Source organism: Gracilinanus agilis, chromosome 6, assembly GCF_016433145.1.
Source record: "Gracilinanus agilis isolate LMUSP501 chromosome 6, AgileGrace, whole genome shotgun sequence".
Classification (NCBI taxonomy): Eukaryota; Metazoa; Chordata; class Mammalia; order Didelphimorphia; family Didelphidae; genus Gracilinanus; species Gracilinanus agilis.
In genome coordinates this window covers 105,050,678-105,077,732 of record NC_058135.1, presented here as the reverse complement: position 1 = coordinate 105,077,732, position 27,055 = coordinate 105,050,678, and the positions used below count along the sequence as shown (strand labels likewise).

The 27,055-nt window shown below is 36.3% G+C and overlaps 1 protein-coding gene across 2 annotated transcripts in view; it reads right to left on the bottom strand.

Moving 5' to 3' along the window:
- Positions 1-27,055, bottom strand: part of MARCHF1 (membrane associated ring-CH-type finger 1) — a 414,802-nt gene that overhangs the window by 200,880 nt on the left and 186,867 nt on the right. For both annotated transcript variants that reach the window (XM_044681554.1, XM_044681555.1), the window contains exon 2: positions 12,239-12,289. In XM_044681554.1, coding sequence (XP_044537489.1) covers positions 12,239-12,289 — 51 coding nt within the window. The remainder of the gene's footprint in view (positions 1-12,238; positions 12,290-27,055) is intronic.

Here is a 27,055-nt window from a genome sequence, read left to right as displayed (position 1 = left end):
CACAGAAAAGGATTTGCTACTTGTTATTGTACAAGATGTATTAAACAGAAATAATTTCTGTTTCAGAAGTTTTAATCTAGTCACAGTTGATTCATAGAGGCCAAAAAAAGGAAACCTAAGAAATCAAAGGAAGAATTGAAAGGGCACCCATCAATTGGGAAATGGCTGAACAAAGTTGCCACATAGTTGGAATTGTGATTGTGATTATAGCACTAGTGTCCTATAAGAAATAACAAAGGGGATGGCTTCAGAAAAACCTGAGAAGAATATATGATGTAAAGCAAAACGAGCAGAACCAAAAGAACGCTGCTCACAGTAACGGCAATGCTTTAATGTGGTAATGATCGATTGTGACAGACCTGATTGAAATAATGATCCAAGACAATTTCAAAGGACTCATAATGGAAAAAAAATGCTTTGTACCTCCAGAGAGAGAGAATTGATGAAATCTGAGTGTAGACTGAAGCATAGTGTTTAAAAAGATTCTAAGTTGTTTATTTTTCCATAGTAATGTGGGGTATGAAAATTCAAAGTGGTAGAGTGGAAAATAGAACTGGATCTGGCATCAGAAGACCTGGATTTAAATTCCAGCTCTCTACTTACTTCCTATGTGACTTCTCTGGGCTCGTGTTACATTACCTATAAAGTGAAGGTTTTGGACTAAATGATGTCCAAAGTTCTTTTGAGCTCTAAATCTTTGATTACTATTAAAATGTGGAAGAAAAAAAATCTTTAATTGTTCTTAATATAAGCCACACTTTCCTTCAAACCAGATTTGTATAAAACTTGACTATAACCTAAATTTAGGGGTTTTTTTTCATTATGTATATGTATGCATTGTTTTCAGTTCAAAGAAATGTCACTTGAGGCCTTTGGCCTATATTCTTGGTGGCCCATATCTGAACCAATGAGAGAGAGCATAACATAGTCAATAGAGAGCTGACCTGGAAGCTACAAAAACCTGTTTTGAGGTCTGCCTCTAGCACATCCAGACTTTGTGACCTTCGATGAGAGATTTAATCTCTTCCTTCTTCAGGCAACTCATAGCCTATAATTTGTAGAGATGGTGCCACCTTACACTGATAAGAGGTTTTTACCTGGGAGTTCCCTGGAGCAACAAAATCACAAGTCTGATCTCTATTCCTATATTTGAATGAATACAGTATTCAGAGATCCCAAATTGTACTTTGTACAAAGTCTGAAGACAATAAATAAATTACATAAAATACCATAGATTAATGTTAGTTTTCCATCCTGTACTTTTCTGATTTGTTTTCATTTCAAAGAAATCTAATTTGAGGAGTATGGCCTATATTTGAACAGATGTTGTATATATGACCTCAAAAGTGTGCTGCAAAATCATACGGCAGTTTCTATAATGGCTGAATGCACTTGTTGCAACCAATTTGAAGATTAATAGGATGACCTAATTAATTTCCAGTTCTTGATCAACTCTGTTGCTTGCTATTTAAAATCATTGATTAATCATTCATTTTCTGTATTTTTCAGTTTTCCTTACTCACTGATTCCCTCCTATGCTGTCTGAGACAATGCCCAAACTTTCTCAATTCTTAAGAAACTTTCCCTGGACCCTTACCATTCCCTTAGGTAACCATTTTCTTTTCACAGCCAAACTCTTAGAAAAAGCTACTATATTTGTTTCTGTTTTCTCATCTACCATTTGTTCCTCATCTCTTTGAGACAGGTGGGCTTCCATAGGTACTACTTAATTGGAACTGCTCTCTCCAAGGACTAAATCCAATCTTTTTTCAGTATTCATCCTTCTTGACCTATTGGCATCATTAAACACTTCAGAATAACCATTATTTCAGGATACTCTTACCTCTGCATTTTCCTGCCACTGCTGAGTACTGGTTCTCTTCTTAAAGGTAAAATTGATCCTTCCTGGTTTCTTTTGGAAAATCATTATGTATTTCTTTTCCCTACTTCTCTTTTATCTCTTTATCCTCTGTTAGTGATCCAAGATCCAAAGCCTGCAATTACTCCTGTCCCTATCTCGTCCTGATGTCTCCTGAGCTACAATCTCAGGTCTCCAAACGAAAGTCCCATATCCTTCTCAAAACAAAAAAAAATGTCCAAAAACAGAACTCATTAATTTTTTCCTTGAACCCATTCCTTCTCCTAATTTTCCCGTTTCTGTCAAGGGCTTGACCATTCTTCCACGTTTGGGGATTATCCTTGATTCTTTTATTCACCTTCCAAATCAAATCATTTGTCAAGTCTTGTCAATTCTCCTTCCTCAGCTTCTCTGCTATTTAAAACCTTTTTATTCACAATACAACCACACTAGCTCATATCCTTATCACTTCTTCCTTGGTCTAATGCCATACACTCCTAACTGGCTTCCCTGTATCTAGTCATCCCCTTCTCTAAACCATTTTATGGACATTTATGAAATCTAGATTCCTAAAGCATAACTCAGATATACGTGTCCACATACAAGAACCTTCAGATCTCCCTGTTGTTTCTTCTTCTTTTTTTTAATTTTAATTTATTCATTGGTTCAATTAAAATACTCATAAAATACTCAGGTAACGTTCTACCTCTTAACTTCCCCCATTGGAGGGCGGCATCACTTGACAAAAAATATATTCATATAGAAAACTATGTCTTGCTTATTTCTGTTTATCAGTTTGTTTTTTTCTGGAGGTGGACATGTTTCTAGAATAAATACTGACATTTAAAGCCATTCATTTACAATCTGGCCCAAAGGCACAAATATTATCTTTCCAGGATGATTATATATTAAGTTTTTCATAGACTCTAAACTCCAGACAAACTCATTTTCCCACAGCTTTCCATTGTGCCTTTGGACTGTTGCTTAGAATGTCTTCTATGCCTGGAATTTACTCCCTCCTTACCTTCACATCTTCAAACAGTTGATCCCCTTTGAAGTTCAGCTCTAGCATCATTTCCTTTTTCTGATCCAACATAGTGTATTTTTTTTTTTGTAGGAGTGTGTGGAGAGTATAAATAAAGCATTCAATTATCTGGGAACATTTTGAATGCCTCTAGAAGAATAGAAGTTATTTGAATGAAGGGACTGTCTCATTCTTGCCTTTGTATCCCCAACATCTAATACAATGCCTGGCATGTATTAAATATTTAATAAATGTTTATTGCTTGATTGAATGGCAAGTCAGACTTCTCATTCTGTAGGTATTTAGTCTAAGCATATTGGTGATTGATTGGTTCCAGGTACATAGAATCCAAGGTGGAATTTCTAATTCAACAGCACATTAAACACCTGCTTCAAAGATTCATTGCTCACATTCAGCAGAATGAATTCCCCACATAACACCTCTTTTGAATTCCTTCACCTTGACCTGGCTGTAGACTCCTTAAATTGCTTCTTCTTCTTCTTTTTTAATGGCACCATATGGACAGTTAAAGCTTTGTAAGAATGAGGCAACTCTACAAAATGTACAGGAAATAAGGCACCACATATTAGCAGGCAGAAGGCAGGAAGACCTCGGTTCAAATTACATCTCAGACACTAACTGGGTGACACTGGGTCAAGCAGAATCTCCCTAAGCCTCAGTTCTTTTTCATCTAAAAATGGTGATAATGAAAACACCTACTGCAACAGCGTGGTGAGTGAGGATCAAATAAGAAAATGCATGTCAGCCCCTTGAGGAGCTTACATAAATGTTAAACCTAAAAGAGCTTCATAAATGTTAGCTATCATCATTATTATTATTTTGTGGATTTTAGGATTTGATACATTTCCTGCAGTAAGATTAGAAGATTTCGAATGCTCACACAGTCTATGACAGGAGAAGGAAAAAAAAAAGCTTCAGGAAGGAAATTTTATGCCCTTCATCAGTTTCTATCTTGCCACTCTATTCAACGCTTCCAAAAAGTGATCAAATGAGTAATTGAGCCTTTGCAAAGTAAATGAAATCTTTGAAACATTATGCAAAATGATGGAAATGGTCCGAAATGTCATTTATGATAGTTTATTTTTTTTAGTTTAGCTATAACTGAGTTAAGGACTGTGACCTGCTTTTAATAGAAATTTTTACTCTCCCCAAGAAAAATACTTTTAGATATTTATGTTTATGTGTGCTAGACAATGATTTGAATGGAAAATATTGTTGCTCCTATCTCACGATAGTTTGCTTGTTGAGTTGCCTGCAATGCTGAATATATAATAAAATAAAGCTAGTTGAAAGCAATGATCACAAGATCCCAAAGGGCAACTCTGGGTAGTTTTGTATGGGGGGAAACCTGCTTGTAAGTTCCAAACTCTCTAAAAAGGAACAACTCTATAATTTGGAGTTTGGGTTTTTAAAGATTATTACAAAAATAAATAATATGGGAATAGGATTTGAGTGATAATATATGTATAACCCAGTGGAATTGTTTTTGTCAGCTCTGGGAAGGGGGAGGGGAGGGAGAGAACATGAATCATGTAACCATGGGGGAAATTTTCAAAAACAGGATAAATGAATAAAATAAAAAGGAACAAATGTCAACTCTGCCCACGGAGTTTTTTTCCTAAGCAAAATGTTAGTTCCTGATAAACACTGTCTAGTACCCATAAATATGTTGTGACCGCCCCACATCGATTATTTCAAGATGCTAAGGTTCACCTGTGGCTTTCACTTTAGATTCAGTGTTACCCAAGCAACCTGACACAATTAGAATAATAAAAAAGTATGGGAAGAATACAAACAGGAACCAGAGTAGTAGTGTGTGTTGGGGGTTTTGCAATTACAGCTGATTAGCGCACACCCCCTCCCCTCCCCAGAAGTTCTCACAATGGCAGCACTGTCTCGACAATCCTGGGATGCTTGAATTAAAATGGCAGACTTTGGTCTTATCTAATAAATCTTCATCCTCAGAATCGATTCCATATACTGGCTGTTTTATAAACATCATAGAAAGATCCTGGCATGACTTAAAAGCATCCTACTTCAACGGATCTGAGGTCTTACCGATGGGGTTTTGCTTCTATGGTTAGTTAAGTCAACCCCCCCCCCCCCCGAATGATAATCATCCTCTTTTAGGAGACCTCCGATCTTTAGGACTTTGATGTAATTAGCACAATGTTACATGCAAAAAGAAGCACTTGGAGGACTTTACACTCTATCGTTAATTCTTCTTTCATTCTGACATCATGCTCGATAGCCTGGAAGGCAATGGCAAACATCTTAGGCAACCATGTTCCTGACTGTTTTATGCCTTGTTTGACATGAATAAGGAGAGGCTTCCACAAAATTATCTCTGTTGTGTCTATCAAGAAACCTTTGGTGTACTTAATGAAAGCTTTTTTTTTTTTTAAAGTCCTTACCTTCCATGTTACATTCAATACTCTTTATTGATTCCAAGGCAAAAGAATGGTAAGGGATATAGAGTTAAGTGACTTGCCCAGGGTCACACAGCTAGGAAGTGTCTGAGGTCAGATTTGAACCCAGGACCTCCTTTCTCTAGTCCTGGTTCTCAGTTTACTGAGCCACCTACCTACTCTCAAAATCTTATTAGTTATAAGCCTTTATCCATGATATACAGCTAGGTGGCACAATGGAGAGAGATCCAGACATGGAGTCACAAAGACCTTATTTCAAATTTGGCCTTAGACCAGTGATGGGCAACCTTTTGAGTTTGGTGTGTCAAAATTCACCAAAAAAACAAGCAAAACTCAGGTGATGTGTCGCTTTGTAATATTTATAGTTTTGTAATATTTATAGTTTAAATAACAAAAATATATAATTGTAATATATAACTGTATTTGATAAACCAAAATTATTTTTGGTTACTTATTATCACTAATAATAATTAAATTAATTTAGGTAAATTAATATAGGTAGAAATGTCATCTGTAGTGCATAGAGTGTTTACACTACACTACAGCAAATATTTCATCCTCGGCATGCGGCCCCATGCTTCTCTGTAGGTGGCCGCGTGACATCGAAAATGGCTAAGAAAAAGGCTATGCTGACACGCGTGTCATAGGTTTGCCATCACCGTCTTAGACACTTATTAGCTGTGTGACCCTGAGCAAGTCATTTAACTCTGTCTGCCTCAGTTTCTTCATCTATAAAATGTTCTGGAGAAGGAAATGGCAAATAGGTTTCTCCAGGATGTTTGCTAAGAAAACCCTAAATGGGTTTCTGAAGAGAGGGATGTGACTAGATAATAATAACTCATGAGAGTTAATGAAAAACAAGCTTCATTCTTAATCATTCACCTATTTAGGGCAAAATCAGGTTGGGAGGAAACTTCCAAGTCTTCTGATCTATCCCTCTGTTTCTAGACACAATTAGCCTTAATATTAATCAATTAGCATTAATTAAGTGCTTATTATGGTCCTATTCTAAAAGGTGTCAGATGTATGATGGTCAACATGTTACTTGGAGAGGACGAATCATTATCTATTTATCCCAAGAGACTTTTTAATAGCTGATAAATGTTCCCCTTACTAAGTACTAAGCCTATTTTGACAAGCTCACACTGGTTGTTCTTAGCCTCTATGGCTTTTGGCCAAGACTGCATATAGGCTGCCCATTATTAGAACAATAGAAAGGTAAGAGGAAAGTAGAAAAAAAATAAATGGCATAAGGGGGGAAAAAAGCACTGAACTCCAAGCACAAAAATTCTAGCTCTGTTACTTAATCATGATGAGATTTTGGATAAGTGATTTTTACCTTTTATAACTGTATTTTCCATATCAATAAATCAAAGAATTAAGGCTGAAACAAACCTTAGAGATAATAGGATTATGGGATTTAGAGCAAAGAGCCTTTAGAAATCATCTTGTCCCCTGATTCTTAATTCTTTTCTTTGGCAGGTAAAATCCCTGGACCTATTTTCAGAGTAATATTTTTAGATGCATAAAAAGAACTCCACAGAATAAAAAAGGAAGCCAATCATAGTAAAACATGTTTACTAATTTTTTTAAAGGTTCATGACCACCCATTGAAGAATTTCTGATTTGGTTTAATCCTCTCATTTGGCAGATGAGGAAATTTGAGTCCAGGGAGGTCACTTAGCAAGTTAGTGGCAGCTAGGTAGTGCAGTGGATAGAGAATTGGACTACAATCAAGAAGATCTAAGTTCAAATATGATCTATGTGACCCTAGGCAAGTCACTTGACTTCTGTCTACATTGGTTTCTTCAAATGTAAAATGACAATAATAATAGCCTCTACCTGCCAGGGTTGTTGTGGGGATCAACTGGGATAATATTTGTAAAGCATTTGCTACAGTTCCTGACACCTAGCAAATGCTGGGAGGGTCTCTTTCTCCATTCAAAATGGGCATTATCACCCTGGTTGCCTGCCTTTTGGTGAAATGCTCTATCTAGATTGTTTTTAAACATTTACCTTCTGTCTTAGTATCACTACTGTGAATTGGTTCTAGACAAGGGGGGTTAAGTGACTTGCCCAGGGTCATACAGCTAGGGAAGTGTCTGAGTTCAGATTTAAACCCAGGACCTCACGTCTCTAGGCCTGGTTCTCAATCCACTGAGCCACCCAGCTGCCTCCTGATCTATATAGATTGAAATAGCTGGTGTGGTTCTGGACATCCCTATAGTATGATCAGATTCAATCAAATTACATGTGATAGTATTTGTAAACTAAAAAAAAAATGTCACGTTTATAAATAATCATCATTGTTATCAACACTTTTTACTAATTGCAAGTAGTCCTAACACCTCATTGTAAGCTATTCCAAGGCTAAGTGACTATTCAAATCTTTTTTTCCTTTTTTCCTTATGCCAAAGCTAAGTTCTTCATGTTGTATAATTCCAGCCATTTCCCCCTTCTTCCTTCAGCAGAGACTAAAAAAAAAAAAAATTGGACATTATCTTATATAAAATAACTCTTCACAGTTTTGAGTGGCAAATATATTTTGACAATCCCAAGCAGATTTCTTTAACCTCTAAGGCTTGCCTCTGCCCCCTAGTCTTCTCTTCTCAAGGCTAAATAATTCTGTTTCCTTCAGCTTTTCTTCACAGTTTCTATTTCCCAATTTTCAGTATTAACTGAGAAGCTCAGGGTTTTAAAAGGAGTTAAAAGAGTTAGGTGTTGACAGCAGGGTAATTGGTTGGGAGGCTGGGGCCTAGATGTAAGAACCTTCATTTTGGGTCTTTTGTCAAAGTAAAATGAAACTTTCATTTTTTTTCTTTCTTGGTTGTCATTAACCTTTAGGATTTAAGGAAATGCTTCCTTCCCCATTCCTGGGCCTTGTCTTGAATTTTCAAACACTTAAGTAAGGATGCTACTAGCTTCTTATGTCTTCTTTGACGACACTCTTGCTACCAGATTACTATTTAGAGAAGAAAGGCTAAAAACAAAAACAAAAAACAGAGCCAAGGGACAGAGGTAATGATATTTTAATCTGTAAAATGACATGGCTAAATGAAATGATATATCATATGTCTTCTAGCTCTAAAATTTTATGATTCTGGGGGCAGCTGGGTAGCTCAGTGGATTGAGAGTCAGGCCTAGAGACAGAAGGTCCGAGGTTCAAATATGATCTCAGACACTTCCCAGCTGTGTGACCCTGGACAAGTCACTTGAACCCCATAGCCTACCCTTACCACTCTTCTGCCTTAGAACCAATACACAGTATTGATTCCAAGACGGAAAGTAAGGGATTCCAATAGGAGAAAAGTTCAATAATGTGACATAATAATAGAAGCTTAATCATTAGAGTTTATCCAAAAAAAGTTAAGAAGAGAGTATAGATAAAAGAAGTTTTTAGTTATGCCCCAATCCACAGGAGTTTTTCAACTTGCCTACCTCCAAATTTGTGTGAATGATTGACAAGAATCTAACAAAACCACACTTTCTCCCCATCCCACACTGTGAGCAACACTTGTTACTTAATATGGACACAATAGACCAGGGATCGGCAACCTTTTTGACCGTGAGAGCCATAAACGCCACATTTTTTAAAATGTAATTTCATGAGAGCCATACAGTGCTCACAGTGTGGCTCCTGTAACAGTGCCTGAAAAAAAATTTATTTTATGGCTCCTGCAGAAAGAGCCATATCTGGCCCTCAAGAGAGCCAGATATGGCTTCGAGAGCCATACATTGTTGACCCCTGCAATAGAAAGTCACATGAAAATATTTCACTAAGGAGTTGCATAAAAAAATTCTCAGGCAACTTTTCTATTTGTTGTTTTACTTGGTTCCTTTACTTATTTTTCTGAAGTCTTAGAATTTAGCTTTGGAAAGGACCTCAGAGATGAACAGGTCCAAGAGCTTTCATTTTAGAGGAAACGAAGGCCTGGAATTAAGGTCACAATTAGCAGAGTTGGGATTGGAAGCTATCTGTTCCAATCCAAAGATATTGATTTTCAACTTTGATTCAGAAGACCATATTCCAAATCCATTTCTTCTTTTCCCAACATTGGACAATTCTTATTTTGGCCAAGAAAATGAAAAACATCTGGCATTTTTTGAGGTGTGATATTATGAAATTAAAATTAAATTTAAAAAATTTAAAGTACTACAAAGTAACTAAAACTTTGGGATTTCAGTTATTGCTGAAAACTTGTTCTTCGTAAGAATGAATTTCTGAATTTTATGAATACCAAAAACGTGGCAAAGATTCAGGAATGATTTGAACATTTGAACAAAAGTGATCATTAACAAAATAACACTTTACTACCCAGAATATGAGAAGTATTTTCCTGAACTGTATGTTGTATTGAAAGCTTAAATGAAGTCTGCCTAAAGATTGCTTAGGAAGAAACCTAGTAGGCATTTTTCTGATTTATTTAAAAAACATCTTCCTAATTTATTGTTTCTCACACATAGAGAAGAAGACATGGCGTGATAGATAGTTTGCTCCTAACCCAGGAAGACCTGGTTTCAAGTTTTACTTATGATATATGCTGGCTGTATGAACCAAGGTAAGTCCTTCCAGTTCTTAAGTGCTGTAGACAATTGTCTGAGATTCTAAGTTTCAGAGAAATTCCATCATCTATAGGAAGTCTTTTCCTTCTCTTAATTCTAATGCCTTCTAAAATAATTTCCTTCCTTCTATCACTTCTTATTTATCTAATTTATTTGTACATATTTGATACTTCCTCCATTAGATTGTGACTTACTTGAGGGCAGGAATTGTCTTTTGTCTTTTTTTGTATCCTCTGTAGTTAGCACAATACCTGATAAACAGTATTATTGTTTAAGAGTGTCTAACTCTTCTTGACTCTCTTTGGGGTTTTCTTGGAAAAGCCATTGGAATACTTCTCCATTTCTTTCTCCAGTTCATTTTACTGACCAAAATAATGAGGCAAAAAGGGTAAAGTGATTTTCCCAGAGTCACACAGCTAGGAAATATCTGGGTCCAGATTTAAACGGAAAAAAATGAGTCTTCCTGACTTCTGAGCTGGCATTCTATCCACGGCATCATCTATGTGTCTCTGGAACATTGTAACGGCTTTAATAAATAATTTTTGACTCACAGAGTGCTGACTTGCATTGTGAGTTTCCATATCAATGAAACCAAAGTTTAAACCCCTATCTTGTGTAAGGATACCAGTGAAATATTTCAAAACCTGGAGGAAGATCTTTTAGGAAGGGGGTTACACTCACTACTAACTTTCTTACTATAGGAATCTGTGCTGGATCTGTGACTGGTATGGCAATTCTTTGTGTTACTGTAATTCATAATTCATCTGTAACATAGTACGGCAAGTCCTAGGTACCTGCCTAAAGAATAGCTAGGAAATGTCAAGAGACAAGATTAAAGTTCTTCCTTGATTCAAGCTTTTCAATTTCCTTTCACCAAGATGTTTTGTGATTTTTCTTTTCTTCCCTTCTTTTTTTATATTGGAGAAGATGTAAAATGATGCTTTGTGGTCAACCAAATGGACAAGAGTTTAACAATTCAGTCTGGATGTAGGGAAGGCTCTTTTGGGGGATACACCTCTCATGATTCTCCCTTGACCATTTTTGGACTGGTCCTGTGATTCCATAATTTTGTCCTCCCTGGCTCCCTTCCTTCCTTCCTTCTTTGGAATAGGGGACTCAGGAAGAAAACTCCTTTTACTGATCAGCACCTGCTCTGCAATTCATAGTATATAAGAGGTGCCTGGGACCCCCCCCCCCAGAAGTTGACCTGCTCTGGGTCTCACAATTCTTGTATATCAGACTTGGGACTTGAATCTAGATCTGCCTGGCTCAAAGACCAGTTCTCTTTCCATCAAACCATGCTGCCTCTCATAGGCATTACATTTTATTATAGCTGTTTGAGCATGTGTTAGATCTTTTAAGTAGATTGTAATCTTCTTGCGGGAAGAGAATGCATATTAAATAAATTTTGCATCTCCAGTACAATCTCGGATGATGCTTTAAGTAATTAAGACATAGCTAATGAAGCGAATTAAATTTAATTTCAGATTCTTGGATTTTTATAGAAGCCTTGAAGTATCTTATATGCCCCAAAGGGGGTATATGAGATAGATAAAGTTTAAACATTTACCTCTTAGACTTCATTTGACATCAGCAGGAAAACAGCCTGTAAAGAATCCATTTAAAGCCATGCTGTTTGCTTCCCTAGATATGCTTTTTCAAAACCATATCTATTCTGTTTTGACAAATGATTTTTCTTATCCCTTACCTTCCTTCTCCCTCAATAAATAGCAGCCAGTGCAGTATGCAAGAAGGAATGACTTTGGGGAACCAAACAATTCACATTTCAAGACTTCTAAAAAAAAGTCTAATCTCCCTATATATTTAGTTGCTTGCTCAACATTCCAAGCTCATATAATTCCACCCCATCCTGAAAGATCCTATAACTTGGGCAAATGACTGAATAGATTTCCAAAAATTGTGCCCCCCCCAAAAGGTAACTTGTATCTCAGGACAGAAGAACAAATTCCAGAAAAATGAACTCTGGAAAGAGGTACTGTAAACACCAATGATACAAAAGGGAGGGTATATTAAAATTTTAGAAATGAGACAAAAATAAAACACTATACATGACGGAGAAGCCAAGTGCCTTCTATGCATTTGGCTAAAGAGTTAAAAAAAGAAAAAGGAAAACTATTAAAACTATTTTGAATTGTGGCTCTTTATACTGCAGAAAACAACAACCCTAAAGCAGATCCAACTTAAAAACAAACAAACACCAGAAAGAGTGACAGGAAAAAAAACATCTAGATAAGACCAAATGGTAATCCTGGATGGCACTATCTGCCATAATATCACTGGGAACACTAGTTTGAAATAAACAAGTAACCAGAGGCCACCTACCTTAGATATGTTACTTGACCGACTTGCAGAACGCCCTGGAGATTTGTCATTCTGGAAAACAAAATTAGAAGGATTATTTATAAAAGAAAAATCTACACTCTGAATGTACTTTTAAATGAGAAGACAAGATAGCCTTGGCATGCCTATAAGTGTTCTAAGTTTCTGCTGCTGCATACTCTTGCTACTCCTTACCTAGGATTTGTATAGTGAATTTATCTTACATTTCCCACATTCTTTTGAAAACACTGGTGATGGTATCCATTATTCAAGTCAACAAGAAACATTCTGGGGTACCCACTGAGTGTTCAGAACTACATTTTTCCCCAGGTTTCTGAGAGGAGACAAAAACCCTAATGCTGTAGAATTGCAGGGGACCTAAGAGAAATACAATGCATGGATTCTGCCTTTGAGGAATTTCTAAACTACTGGGGGAGGCACAGAATACACATACTGAGAAAACTTATTCTAGTGATTGTTGTTCAGTCATTTATATGCTTTCCATTTTCCTTGAAGATGACTCTTGATTATTAGGAAGGTTTTCCTGTTATCAAACTTAAACTTAAATTAAAATACTGCTGTTTCTATCCACTGTTCCTGGTGCTATCCTTTCAAGCCATTTCAGACAGGTCTAGACCAGTGATGGGCAAACTACATCCAGCAGGGCAGATACAACCCCCTGAAATGTTCTATCAGGCTGCAGGGCATTATTTCTAATCTGATGAATACAATGAGTAGGATACAGTACAATGAAACTTTGAAAGAGTTGCCTAGACAAAGACTGACAGACGAGCATTTCCTTTCCTTTGACCCCCTCTTTACTGGTCTAGACCCTTCTCCACATGATGGCCCTTCAAATTCTTCTTCTTTTTTAAACCCTTATCTTACAACTTAGAATCAATACTGTCTATTGGTTCTAATGCAGAAGAGCCATAACGGCTAGGCAATGGAGGTTAAGTGACTTGCCCAGGGTCACAGAGCTAGGAAGTGTCTGAGGCCAGATTTGAACCTAGGACTTCCCTTCTCTAGGCTTGGCTCTCAATCCATTGAGCCACTGAGCTGCTCCTGCCCCTTCAAATTCTTGAAGAGAACTATATTAAAAGAGAGCAACAGGGACAAGAGGTAGAATTCATTCCACGAAAGTAATATACATAAATGAAGGTAATAATAATATTAATGAAAATAATGATGGTGATGATAGTTAGTATTTCTATTGTGCTTAATGTTTATGAAGCACTTTACATATACTAATTCATTTGAGAAGGCAGAGAGATAGAAAAGTGCAGAAAAAGAATGAGGAGTTGATGATAGTTTAGCTATAGCATAAAATATAACTATATATAAATAAAATAAAATAGAGAATAATATAATATAAATATTTAATATAAATATATAAATAAAATAGAAAATGATGTCAGTAGACTGGATAGATTCATTAGTAACAGATTATAAAAAAACTTTTAATGCTAGACTTGGGAGTTGATGCTTTTTTTCAGGACAAACTGATGGCCAGTGAAAGTCCTTAGATGGAAGTGACATGATCAGAACAATAAGATTACTCAAGTCTCAATGGGAGAATAGATCACAGGTGAACCAGACTAAAGTAAGGGAGAATATTACAACAGAAACTCTTAAGGACTGAGCTAGACTTCTTGCAATAGGAATAGAGAGGAAGGGCCAGAAGTAGATATTGTGGAAGAAGAAATAGGACTTAACTAAGAGGACAGGGAATGAGAGAGAAAAGAATCAAAGATGACTGATATCAACAATGACAGGTGTAAGGATGGGATTTGTGCAAGGGGAATGGGACAAAAGGAGCCAGAGAAGGAGTGGCTGATAATTTGTGACAGCTACTGAGTCTATGATAATGGAGTCATTATTAGGAACATTCAAGGGATAGGAAAGTAAAGCAGAGTGGGGAGGCATTGAATTTAGACCTATACATTTATTTTCTTAAATTTTTTTCCAGATTACACATTAATATAATTTTTAATTATTGTTTTCTCACATTTTGTGATCCACATTCGCTCCCTCTTCTCTCTGCTCCCTCCCCCAAATGGCAGGTAATAGGAAATAGGTTGCACATGTTTTTTCATACAATACATATTACCATGTTCTTGATGGTATGAAATACATATTGTTTACATTAAAGAAAAATTCATGAAGGAAATAAAGAATGTATACTTCAATCTGCTTTCAGACTCCCTTAGTTCCTTCTATGACAGTGGTTAACATTTTTCTTTAGGAGTTTTTTCTTTAGGAGTTCCTGGGAGTTTTTCTTGATCCTTGCATTGCTGATTATTATTATTATTATTATTTATTATTACTATTCCTGTTGACTCCTTAGGAGCATAGGGCCGCAACCATCTCACACCAGCGGACTCTGTTCTGGGCAACTTCCCCCAGCTGGGCCCATGTCATTCCGACTGTTTTTGTTTCATTTTCAGCAGATCTTCACCAGGTCTGTTTTGGTCTTCCAACTTTCCTCCTCCCTGAAAGGTTCCAGCTCAATGCTTGTCTGGCTACGTTGTCTTCCAGTTTTCATAGCGTATGTCCTATCCATCTCCACTTACGTTTCTTTATGTCCTGACTAATGGGATACTGGATTGTTCTTTCCCAGAGACTAGCATTGGAGATCTTTTCAGGCCATCTGATGTTCAAAATGTGGCGTAGACATCTGTTAACAAAGACCTGGAGTTTGTTGGTGTTAGCGCTCGTCACTCTCCAGCTTTCTGATCCATATAGGAGGACGGCCTTTACATTGGTATTGAAGATTTGAAGCTTAGTGATGAGGGACAGTGCTTTGGAGATAGTTGTTATTTAGAGTTGTTCGTTCTACACTATTATTGTTACTTGTTGCAGGCACTATGTGTTGAGTGCCAGGTTCTGTCTGACATTGAGAGAAAAAGGTGAGAGAGAGGGAGAGAGAGAGACAGAGAGAGATAGAAGTAGAGAGATATACACAGCAAGGGCCAGATGGGAAAATGCATGATCTCCATTATCTCTGTTCATTATGACAAAGAGAAAGGTTTTTATAGAAAATAGAGTCCTAAGCATTACATCATTTTTAGGGTTTTACTATCCCACAGAATATTACTTATGAAATGACTTTATCCAGGAGCATTTTTAGGGCTTCTCTATAAACATAAGCAAATTGAGAAAGAGGGACAGCTAATCTATCCTGTGTACCTTAGGGAAAGGAAGAACTGATTCTTTCAGTTATGATGTTACAAAGGCTTCTTTGCTCATCAAAATGAGAAAAGGTCCAAGGCTTGATGATGACCATATTGGGGGAGGAATCCTTTCTTATCTGAGTTACAGCCTAGAAAATAGCTCTTAGCTGTAAACTGAGATTGGCCTTGCCAAGAGTCTCAGGCAAACTTACAAGCATGTCTTTTCTGGCTGCTTTTCCTCAGTGGGCCTAATTTGTCCTAGACTCCTCCATAGTTACTATGGACCATTTTTCTTCTGATTCTACTCATTTTACTTTGCATCACTTCATATAAATCTTTTGAGGTTTTTTGTGATCATTTTGTCATTTCTTATGGCACAATAGTATTCCATTGCAATCATATGACACAGCTTGTTCAATAATTTCCTAACTGATGAATATTCTTTCAGTTTCAGTTCTTTGCCACAACAAAGAAAGCTGTTATGAATCTTTTTGCCCAAGTGGGTCCCTTCCCCCTATTTTTTATCTCTTTGGGAAACAGACCCTGTAGGGCTATTGTTGCTTGATATTAGCTATTATTCCTTTATAACTTTCTGGTAATATAGCTAGAGATATACATAAATGCTAGGCAGACAATGGGGAAGCTAATTTCTGTATCATAAGTTCTTTATTTCTTTGAAATCACAGTTTTATACCAGAAAAAAATTTAAATGGATGATCATGTTGTAATAAAAATGATTACATTTTTAAAAGGGTGATCATATATATAAAAGATGATTAAAATGTAATTTTTGCTATACTTTCTAGTCACTAGATTATTATACCTTATGCATAAGGCATCTTCTAATAGGAAGTCATATTTTGAAGGTGTTGCATTAATTCCTCAGTCCTTGGGAGTTATGGTTTCCCATTAATAGAGATTTTTTAAAAACAGTGTATTAGCAAATATAGTCATAACATAGGAACAGATTTGAAACTTATAATTCAAAGAGAAGACCAGTCTTCATGGAGGGCAGCTAAATGGCACAATGAATAGAGTATCAGGCCTGGAATCAAGAGGTCCTGAGTTCAAATCTGGATGAAATATTTCCTAGCTGTGCTTGGGCAGGTCACTTAACCTTGTTTGCCCCAGTTTCCTCATCTGCAAAATTTTCTGGAGAAGGAAATGGAAAATCTCTGTAGGAACTTGGGATCACGAAGAGTTGGACGTGACTGAACATCAACAATCCTCATGAAGTTAGCACAAATGTCTTATTACTCAATGACTAGTGAACTGGAATTAAAGGTAGGGTGATCTGAGTTCAGGTTCCACTCCTGACATGAATATGCTGTGTGATCCAAGGGAAGCTATTGAACCTCTTGGTGCCTTAGGGAACTCTTTAATACTATGAGTTGGTAGAGAAGGTGTTGATCTAAATCAGGAGGTCTCTCGCCTGAGAATTCTGTATACTAATGAAATCTCAAGTCTAACCTTTATCTGGATGGCAGGTACAGAAACAGAAAAGTGAACTGATTTTCCCAGAGTCACAGAGATAGTTGATGCCAGATTCTATATTCAAATCTGTTATTCTTTTACTATAATATGCTGCCTATCTTGAGTTCTCCTAATTTGTCAGGTCAGTTCCCAGAAATGAAAATCTAAACATGAAAAATCAACAGTTTTTCTTTTCCCAGGAGGCATAAAGGATCTTGGTCTTCTCTGTTTTCACAACTGAGTACCAGACCTATTCTTCCCTGCTGGAAGACATCCAGAGCAATCTGTTCAATTTGCCACTAATTAATTGGGTAGCTTGTCTCATTACTATTTGCAATGACGCATTCTTCTTTGTAGATGAATCAAATATGGTTGTCATACCTCATTAATATCAGTTTATGTTTTCTTCACCTTGGATTAAATTGAGGCTATTTCAAAAATATTACATGTCATGTGGATGCCCCAATTATTAGGAATGAGGTGGGGAGGTGTTGATGGTCGATAAGTATTCAAGTAAATAAAAATGCCTGATGTGTCTCCATTACGAGCCCAGGGTAATCAATAAACAATGTCAAGTATTAGAATCCTGTTACAACAAGCATCAGAATGGCTCTCTGACATCATGAGTAAGTGTGAGCATTTAAACCAGTTTTGGAAAGTATCTTATTTTCCCTGGGATAGCAAAGTCAAATATTAGGAAAATGTAAACTAGTAAGTACTTAAATTGTATATCTTTGGTCTTTATTACCATAGTAGAGAAAAATCTTTATAGAAGATGTTAAAAAATGTTTCTTTTGACTTCAAGGGATATGTGGCTAAGGCCATAGGTTCTATGGATACAGACATACTCTTTTTGAAAGAAGACATTCAAGGGAATTGTCATATGTTATGTTGAACAAGTAAACTTAAAAATTATTCATGAAGTCTAGCTTTGAGTAAGAAGAGGGCTTGGAAAAAGTTAATTAGTTGAAGGTAATTTTTTCACAGTGAAGAAAACACAGTTCTAAGGCGTTGTACTTTTTAGCAACACAGCTCCATAAGATCTTTCTTCCCTTATTCTGCTCAAGCATTCGAAGAGGCTAAGCATCTTGATAAGGTAAATGGAGATGACATTTCCCTTGATAAAATATGAACAGGAAGTTATAGTTCTTTGCTAGGAGGAATTAAGTAGTAGAAAGCGTAAAAGTGTTTTTGGATGGTGACTAGTCCTGAGGTCAATGTACCTCAGTCTATGTGTTTTCTGCCCTTGTAGTACTTTGGATAGAGGTGATAAAAAAAGTAAATTGAAAGAACCTCTCTATTCGGGAGAGGAAATGAGGGTTGGATTGAACTGAGAATAGTGACAGTTAATGATTAATGAGAAAGGTAGCTGTATTACCTTAATGGTTGTTTGATTTTTCTGACTAAACGTCATTTTCCTCATCTCTAATATAAAGATAATAATACACATGGTACCTATATTCAGCAGCTAGCTGGTGCCTGAATTCAGGAAGACTTTATTTTCCCAACTTCAAATCTTATCTCAGAAACTTCCTAAATGTTTGATCCTGAGCAAGTCATTTAACACAGTTTGCCTCAATTTTCTCATCTGAAACTGAGTTAGAGAAGGAAATGGCAAACTACTCTAGTGTCTTTGCCAAGAAAAGAGTCCATCGGGACTGAAAAAATGACCCAAACCAAAAGTGCCTATCTTGACATCATTTTCCTCATTTAGAAAATGAAGATATAATAATGTACCTATCTTGAGATAAGCAACATAAACAGAAGTATCCCATTTTGATTTCTAAGTAACAGAAATTAGTCTATAAAAAAACAACAATTATTATAAAGCCAAACATGAAAGTGTGGGTTCAAATCCTATCTTTGACTGGCTATCAAATTGACCTCATAGTGCTCTAGGGCTAAACAACTCTAAGAAGATAAATTACAGAATAGCCACAGAAGTGTTAATAAAGGGCATTTCTTCCCTGAGCATTATCTCTACCAATGAAACAAAAGATCTAGATAAAAAACAAAACAAAACAAAACAAAACACATACTAGTCGCATGAGATTATTGCATGGATCAAATGCAGTAAAGTATATTAGGGGAATTGCATACCTTAATGTGCTATAATAAATGTCAGCTACTAAAAATGGTAATTGTATCTAGGATTTTAAGTTACTTTAATTTTTGCTTAAAAAGTATTTTTGATTAAAAGTATATTCTTTGATGTTTATGCTTAGCTGTTTTAATTACTTATAACTTTCTGAATTAGCAGAACAGAAAAAATATATTTTCTTTCATTCTGTCAGTTAAAGTTCAATCTAGATCCTTCCTACCTTTCTGGTCTTCATACACTCTCTCCTTTTCATGTACTCTATGATCCAGTTGTACTGGCCACTTACTGTTCCTTATTTATGACAATTCATCTTCCAAATTGGTTCATATCGACTGGGTATTCATCAGACTTGGAATGGACTCTGCCCTCAACTCTACCTCCTACCTTCCTTCAAAACCCCCTCTCTATTCCCTTCCTACTGCTCTTTCCTTCCATTTACCCTTCATATTGTAACCACCCAAGTCTCATGTTGTCTCCCCCATTAAAATATGATCTCCATGAGGAGAGTGGTTATATTTTTAGAGCCTAACATTACACCTGGCATATAGACAATGCTTAATAAATATCTGTTGATTGACTGATTAGAGTTAGAAATCATTTTGAGAATGTTAGCTCCTTAATTTTATAGAGGAGGAAAATGAAGACACGAGGTAAATATTTTGCTTATGGTTAGACAGATTTTATGTGATAAATCTGGGATATGAACCTAAGTGCTTTGATTCCAAACCCAGAACTTTTTTCATCCTATCTTAGGCTACCTGATTATTTATACTATAGGTCTATAACCAGTACACTATCATCCAATTTGATTGTAACAATAATGATGAGAAAGAAAATAACTATGAATTCTACCCTTGCAAATCTCTATCAAATGATTGCAAATTTCACAGACATAGAATTTTAACTAAAAATTTATGGCCAAATGTCTTCCTCTAAATTTCTATTCTAATCTTCATCCTGGAATGCAAGAGAGAATTGTTCTCAAAGATTATGTTAAGTTTATTCAACAAACATTTGTGAAATATCTATTATGAAGGACCCAAAAAGTTCATTTCACTATCGGTTCTTTCACTTTCTAGTTTTCTTCACCTTCTTGCTAGTTGCCTTAGGTCCAACTGGGTATCCTCTCCTATCTCTTTTCCTTCTATTAGAAGTCTTTCCTCCAATTAGAATATATCCCCAATACTTATTACAGTTTCTAAGATAAAGTCTAAAAAATGCTCTATCTATCTATCTATCTATCTATCTATCTATCTATCTGTCTGTCTGTCTGTCTGTCTGTCTGTCTATCTATCTATCTATCTATCTATCTATCTATCTATCTATCTATCTATCTATCTATCTATCTATCTATCTGTCTGTCTGTCTTTCTGTCTGTCTACAGCTACTCTTTTATCTTGAACCTTTTGTGCTAAAAAGTAGAGGGTCAAAAGTGAGATGATTACGTTTTTTTCTGCCTTCAGACATGCTCTAGAGCTTTGATGTAAAACTCAAATAGAAATGGGACAGCTAATCTGTTTATAAGAGTTCTTGAGGGATGCATTATTGGCTTAATTTTAAAAGGTGGTATTATCTATGTTTTATCATGTTTTTGTTTGTCTTGATAAATATTTCCCAATTACATTTGGATCTTCTTTTGGCTACAAGAGTATTGTAGATCTGTTTCAACAATTAGTCCAATACTATATATGGTAGAAATTCAATCAAAGTTGGTGGTTTAAATGAGTGAGAAAACTGTCTATGTGTCCATAGAAGTCAATTTCTCAGGTGGAATTGAGTACATTTAAAGAGGGACTGATGATAATTAAAAAAAGGTAAATCTATGAAGTTCCTTGTAAATCTTAAAGAGATCTATTAATGCTAATTAGCTGATATTATGGCTCTGTCTCTCACCTTCAGCCCCAATTTCATGTGTCAAACTCTAGAAATCTGAGATGTTGCTGGTATGTAAAATAAGAGACAAAGGCTCAATGTGTAATGTCCCTTCCAGTTCCAAATCTATGATTCTGTGTAGACAGATAGGCCTATTTGGAGTGTGTGTGTGTGTGTGTGTGTGTGTGTGTGTGTGTGTGTGAATTTGTTTTTATTAAATTCTTTCATAGCACCATTACACTGTTTACTTCTATGTAGCTATTATTGTTATTAGACATTTTTTCAAATAGAAATTTCTCTTGATTGTTCACATATATATGGAAATTCTACCTTTGACTATACCTGTTGATTTTACATACAATCCCTAAAAGAGGAGGAAAAGGAAGAAGAATGATTCAATTCCCCAAATAAACATGAAAAGAACAGAACAACTAAGAAGGAAAGGAGCACTGGCAAAAGTACCATAAATGTGAGTCTGATTTCCTCTTCAGTTTCCAGCCCTATTCAGACTCAGATTGTACACCAAACAGACCTGCTCTTTCCTTATAACTTCCTCATCTATCATGAAACATCTTGGCTTGTGGAAGATTAAGGCTATTTCAAAGGTTTGAACTCTACTCTCTTCCTACACGATATTGCTCTCTAGACCAGAGGTATCAAATTTGGGATGCCAGAATAAAAGGTAACTTGGAAATATCATACAAATACAATGAATCATAAAGTGAATATGCCATTTTTTAAGTCTATATTCAGTCTGCAGGATCCTCATGCACTAGTTAATAGTTCCCACTGCACTAGACTCAGTAGGAGCCAGGGTCACAAATAACACACTGATGCCTATTTCTAAAACAATATGCTTGCTCCAGTCTTTGGGCCCTGAATTATTTACCTCCCAAGACAAACTTGTCACTTTACTGTGTGCTGGGAACCCAGGTGCAGACAAGGCGCATATGGGATGAATGAGGTATGACAGATTTTGGAGAGAAGCATGAGATGGGTTTTGTCCAAAAACACAAAATCCAAATTGATTTCTTATTTCTCTTTGATGAAGCAAAATTTGAGGCTGCCCCTTAGCCCACAAAGACAACTTCCTCAAAACCCTTCACTTCCCCAAAACTCTTTGTAGATCTGAATGCTGAACAACCAAACCCTGACTCTTTGTTCACCGGTGCTTGTAGAGATGACAGAGCAAAATCAACACTCTGCTGATAGTTTAGTTTCTTAAAACAATTCCTTTGGAACAAAAACAAAAGAAGTCATTTTGGGGATATAGGTGGGAAATTAATGGTGAACTCAAACTATGTTCCTTAATTCCAGGCCATTTTCTTTTTCTACCTCGAAGCAGCTATCAATGTATAAGCCGAGATCAAAGGAAGACACCATCTGCTTGAATTTCATGTCCAAATGGATTTTCAAATGTCAGACAAGAACATTTCCTCTTCCTTAGTGAAATTGTCTTGGTCATTATAGTAGAAATGCTACCGGTCCTAGTAGTAATGCTGTAGTAAAATAATAACACATAATATAGCATAGGTTCACAGATACATTTATCAAGGTTTGCAAAGTGCTTTACATTTGGTCCTTACAACAATTCTGTAAGGAAAGTGCTATTAGTGTTCCCATTTTACACTTAAGGAAACTGAGGCAGACAGGTTAATGAGATTGCACAGCTGGTAATTGTCTGAAGTTTGATTTGAACTCTGGCTTTCTTGATAACAAGTCCAGCATTCTATCCGGTAGGCCACTAAGCTCCCTAGGATTATTAGTTAGTTACTACTGTTTGGTGGATTCAGATTTTAGGATGTTTAAAGCCCACTTCTGCTCAGTTCCAGATAAGCATAATATCTGGCCTCAGTTCCTTTCTGAATAATTCTGATGTCTACATGGCTAACCTTGGGAGGAAGTAGATGACAACAACGGGGAAAGAGAGCAGCAGGCATAGGATGGTGGGATGTGATGTGAACAGAGCATCGGTCATCTCTTGGACCCTGGGAAACAGTCCAAATACACCTGTGGTGTGGTGAGAGGGCCTCTTGGCCTCAAAAAGACAGATCTGATGACAATGAGAGTGGCAGTCCAGGGCTAGGCAAAGCAGTAGAGAGTTTCACTGAGGTCTGGGAACGATGAAGAGGGAATGCTGGGCATGAATTTCCATACGATAAAGAAGATCTGATTTCCAGGAGGATAAAGTACATTCTCAAGATGTCAGGCATCCCCAGACAAAGCCTCAGGGGCCCCCTCTACTGGGTTTTTCTCGGCTAACCAATGAGTTTGAGCAGAATGTTTGCAAGCTTCCCCATTGAAAAGCAAGGGTCTCAGACCTGCTGCTGGAAGGGGATGTTGCCACCAGAACAATCTCCTTTCTTCATTTATCACATGATTGAATTGCCCCTTTGCCAGTGTTAAGGAAAATTTAATCTGCAGTCATGACCCTCATCTGTATAAGGCACCAGGAGAGAAAAAAGTCTAGGTTTCTCCAGGAGTGTCAAGAAGGTCTGCCTCTTTCCTTTGCTGAAATCTCCTGCTCCTAGGCCATTACCAAGCCCCCCATTCCTCTCTCCCCTTTCCTGTCACACAGATCAACTACCCTTCCATTTATAATATGCATTTGAGGAAAGGTCATTCCATTTCCTCCTCGATTCTCTAAAGCCCAGTTCCACAGCGTATTTGAGGATATAAATTAGATTTGCCTAGGGAAACAAACAGGCAAAATGTCTGCGACCGGCCACGAAGCCCTGTCCAGAGGAAACACACAGTCTAAAAGCTCTTGGCCTTTTCCTCCCTGGAATTGGCTCCTTTTAGTATCTCAGCTCTCTTGCTGTGTGACATTTCCAAACAGTCTGTTAATTATGGGCTCACAGCACCATCCCTAATGAGGAATGAAGTTATAATCCCGAAGACAAAACTGCATACTCTTCTTTGGGAGGAAGGGGATGCTTGGTTTGAGTGCATTTTATGGAAAGCAAGTGACAATAAAGATGACTCACATTGACACAGAACTTACAATTTACAAAGCATTTTACAATATTCAAAATACCTTTTTCACAATAGCACTGCAAGAAGGCAAGGTAATCAGTTAAATAACCAATAAGCATTTATTAAGCACCTACTGTATACCAGGGACTATGCCTGGTCCTGGGTAGACAAAAATTAAAATAAAACAGAAACAGTCACTTCTTTAGGAGCTTATTCCACTAGTGATGCTGTGTACATTTGTAAATATCTACAGAATAAGATGCAAATACAAAATAAGTACAAGTAGTTAAATACAAGGTTTTTAGGGAACAAAGGAACTAGCAAGTATAGTTACTCCTGTTTTACAGATAAAATAGAGCAGGAAAAATACTAAATACACCACTTACAGATGGATTACATTATATTATTAGCTCCATAAGGGGCCAGAGAAGCTTTTCTGGTCCCCACTCTTTCTTTCATCATTCCAGATCAATCTTCCTTTAACAACTTCCCTTGTGGGTTGTAGTCACAGGTTGGTCAACATTGGCAGAAATGGCTGTCTGGTAGGGGAAGTGACATAGTTGGAGCATCTTGTATGCTGCTGGACCCTCTCTCAAATATACAGCAATAGCAAAAGCCTGATGACCCAAAGTCATGGCCTGAGAGTCTTCAACAACAAGGCAATGCTCTCATGCCATCTAAAGGGAAACGGAGACCTGGAAGAGGCTACTAAAGCCAAGAGTGACTCAAAAGTGTGGCAGACATTCAGATATTAAGTATGCTTATTGAATAAATTGTAGAATAAGTTAATTTGTTTTTCATTTTTCATTTAGTATTCCCATCATCATGATTTGATAGTTCTATAAAAATCTACTTCAGAGAGATATTTAACTAATAACATTCTAGGCATGTACGGATGCAAACCATGCAAACACATTTTATAAGTGATTTTATTCATTAATAATGATGCATGGGTAGGATTATTTTAGTTTCATTCCATGAAGACAATAAAATCCATATGGAATTAAACACATAGTTTAAACTCAATTAAACACAATTTCCCAGTTGTGAAGTTTCAAACAAACACAAAAACAGCACTGAGTCGACATGGGTCATTATATTCCTTTCCACTGAAGTGTCAAGAATACTGAACAGTATCAGAAGACTTTTGGAGTACAAAAAATTAGAATTTCATTCTATTCTATCACAATTTAGACTTAACATAGAATAGCAAGTCAACTGACAAGTAGCCATTTTAAATCAATTTCAATTCAGCTCAGCAAACATTTATTAAAGCATTTATCACATGAAAAGAACACATTCCCTACTGTTTTATATTTCATCTACTATTCCCCAAATGAGTTTATTTCCATTCTATCTTTTTAAAGAGTATGGAATAGTTTTGATTTATGGGTAAGAGATGCTTTTTTTAAAAAGCTTTTTTTAACATTTAATAATATTTATTTTTTAGAAAAATTAACATGGTTACATGATTCATGCTCTTACTTTCCCCTCCACCCCACCCATAGCTGATGTGCATTTCCACTGGTTTTAACATGTGTCCTTGATCAAGACCTATTTCCAAATTGTTGATAGTTGCATTGGTGTGGTAGTTTCGAGTCTACATCCCCAATCATGTCTGCCTCAACCCATGTGCGCAAGCAGTTGCCTTTCCTCTGTGCTTTCACTCCTGCAGTTCTTCCTCTGAATGTGGGTAGCATTCTTTTCCATAAGTCCCTCAGAATTGTCCTGGGTCATTGCATTGCTGCTGGTACAGAACTCCATTACATCCTATTTTACCATAGTGTACAATGTTCTTCTGGCTCTGCTCCTTTCGCTCTGCATCAATTTCTGGAGGTCTCTCCAGTTCACATGGAATTCCTCCAGTTTATTATTCCTTTGAGCACAATAATATTCCATCACCAACATATGCCACAATTTGTTCAGCTGTTCCCCAATTGAAGGGCATCCCCTCATTTTCCAGTTTTTTGGCACAACAAAAAGCACGGCTATAAATATTTTCGTACAAGTCTGTTTATCTATGATCTCTTTGGGGTACAAACCAACAATGGTATGGCTGGATCAAAGGGCAGGCATTCTTTTATAGCCCTTTGAGCATAGTTCCAAATTGTCTTCCAGAATGGTTGGATCAGTTCACAACTCCACCAGCAATGCATTAATGTTCCAATTTTGCACATCCCCTCCAGCATTCATTACTCTCCCCTTCTAACATTTTAGCCAATGTGCTAGGTGTGAGGTGATATCTCAGAGTTGTTTTGATTTGCATTTCTCTAATTATTAGAGATTTAGAACACTTTCTTATGTGCTTATTGATACTTTTGATTTCTTTATCTGAAAATTGCCTATTTCATGTCCCTTGCCCATTTATCATTTGGGGAATAAGAGATACTTTTTTGAAAGAAAGACTTAAGGTGGTGTTTCACTCTACTGAATCGATTGCTTCTTTATAGTCAATAAAAAAAAATAAGTACAGCTATCCCTTTCATATCATGTGATTTAGGGGCACAGTGCCCCCATGATCTGGAAAATCCACATAAAATTGCTCTAAATATGTTTGCTATTCCCAAACCAGGGTGGAAAACTACAGTTCTTTTGCTATAAATTTAATTTTAAGAAAAAAAATTGTGTTGTTTTTCATTTATGTTATTAAGCAGTAAAACAGGTAATATTACATAAAACTATATACATTTATGCATTTATAGGTTACTAAACACAGAGAAGAAGTGACTGTAGCCAGATTTGATTGCCTTCTGATTCTAATAAATATGGTTAGTTTTCTTTTATAATTTCTTAAAATATGATGTTTTTTGTTTAGTTTTGTTATTCATTTTCATGGATATCGGTAGTTTAAAATTATCTTATATTTTATTTTTTCACTTTTGATTTTTTTTCAGCATTTCTATTGTCTAATGGTGACATTAATTTCTGTTTGGTTCATTGTAATGTTTAAGAAGACTATTACCTAGGGAAAGATTTCTACTTTCTGTTTTAAGTTATTTATTCGACTTCAAATTCTTTCCACTAGAGGCTATAATTCAATTATAATTATAATTTCATATTTTAAAAATTTAAGTAAATTCCAGCAACTCTTATAATACTTGTTGCCAAGACCTTTTTTCTCTTCTAAGTTCTCTTATTGAACTCATAGGGATAGTCTCTTCTGGATTTATTTCTTAGACATCTCTCAGTACATATTTCTTCAATGTATTTGGTACCACTTTATTT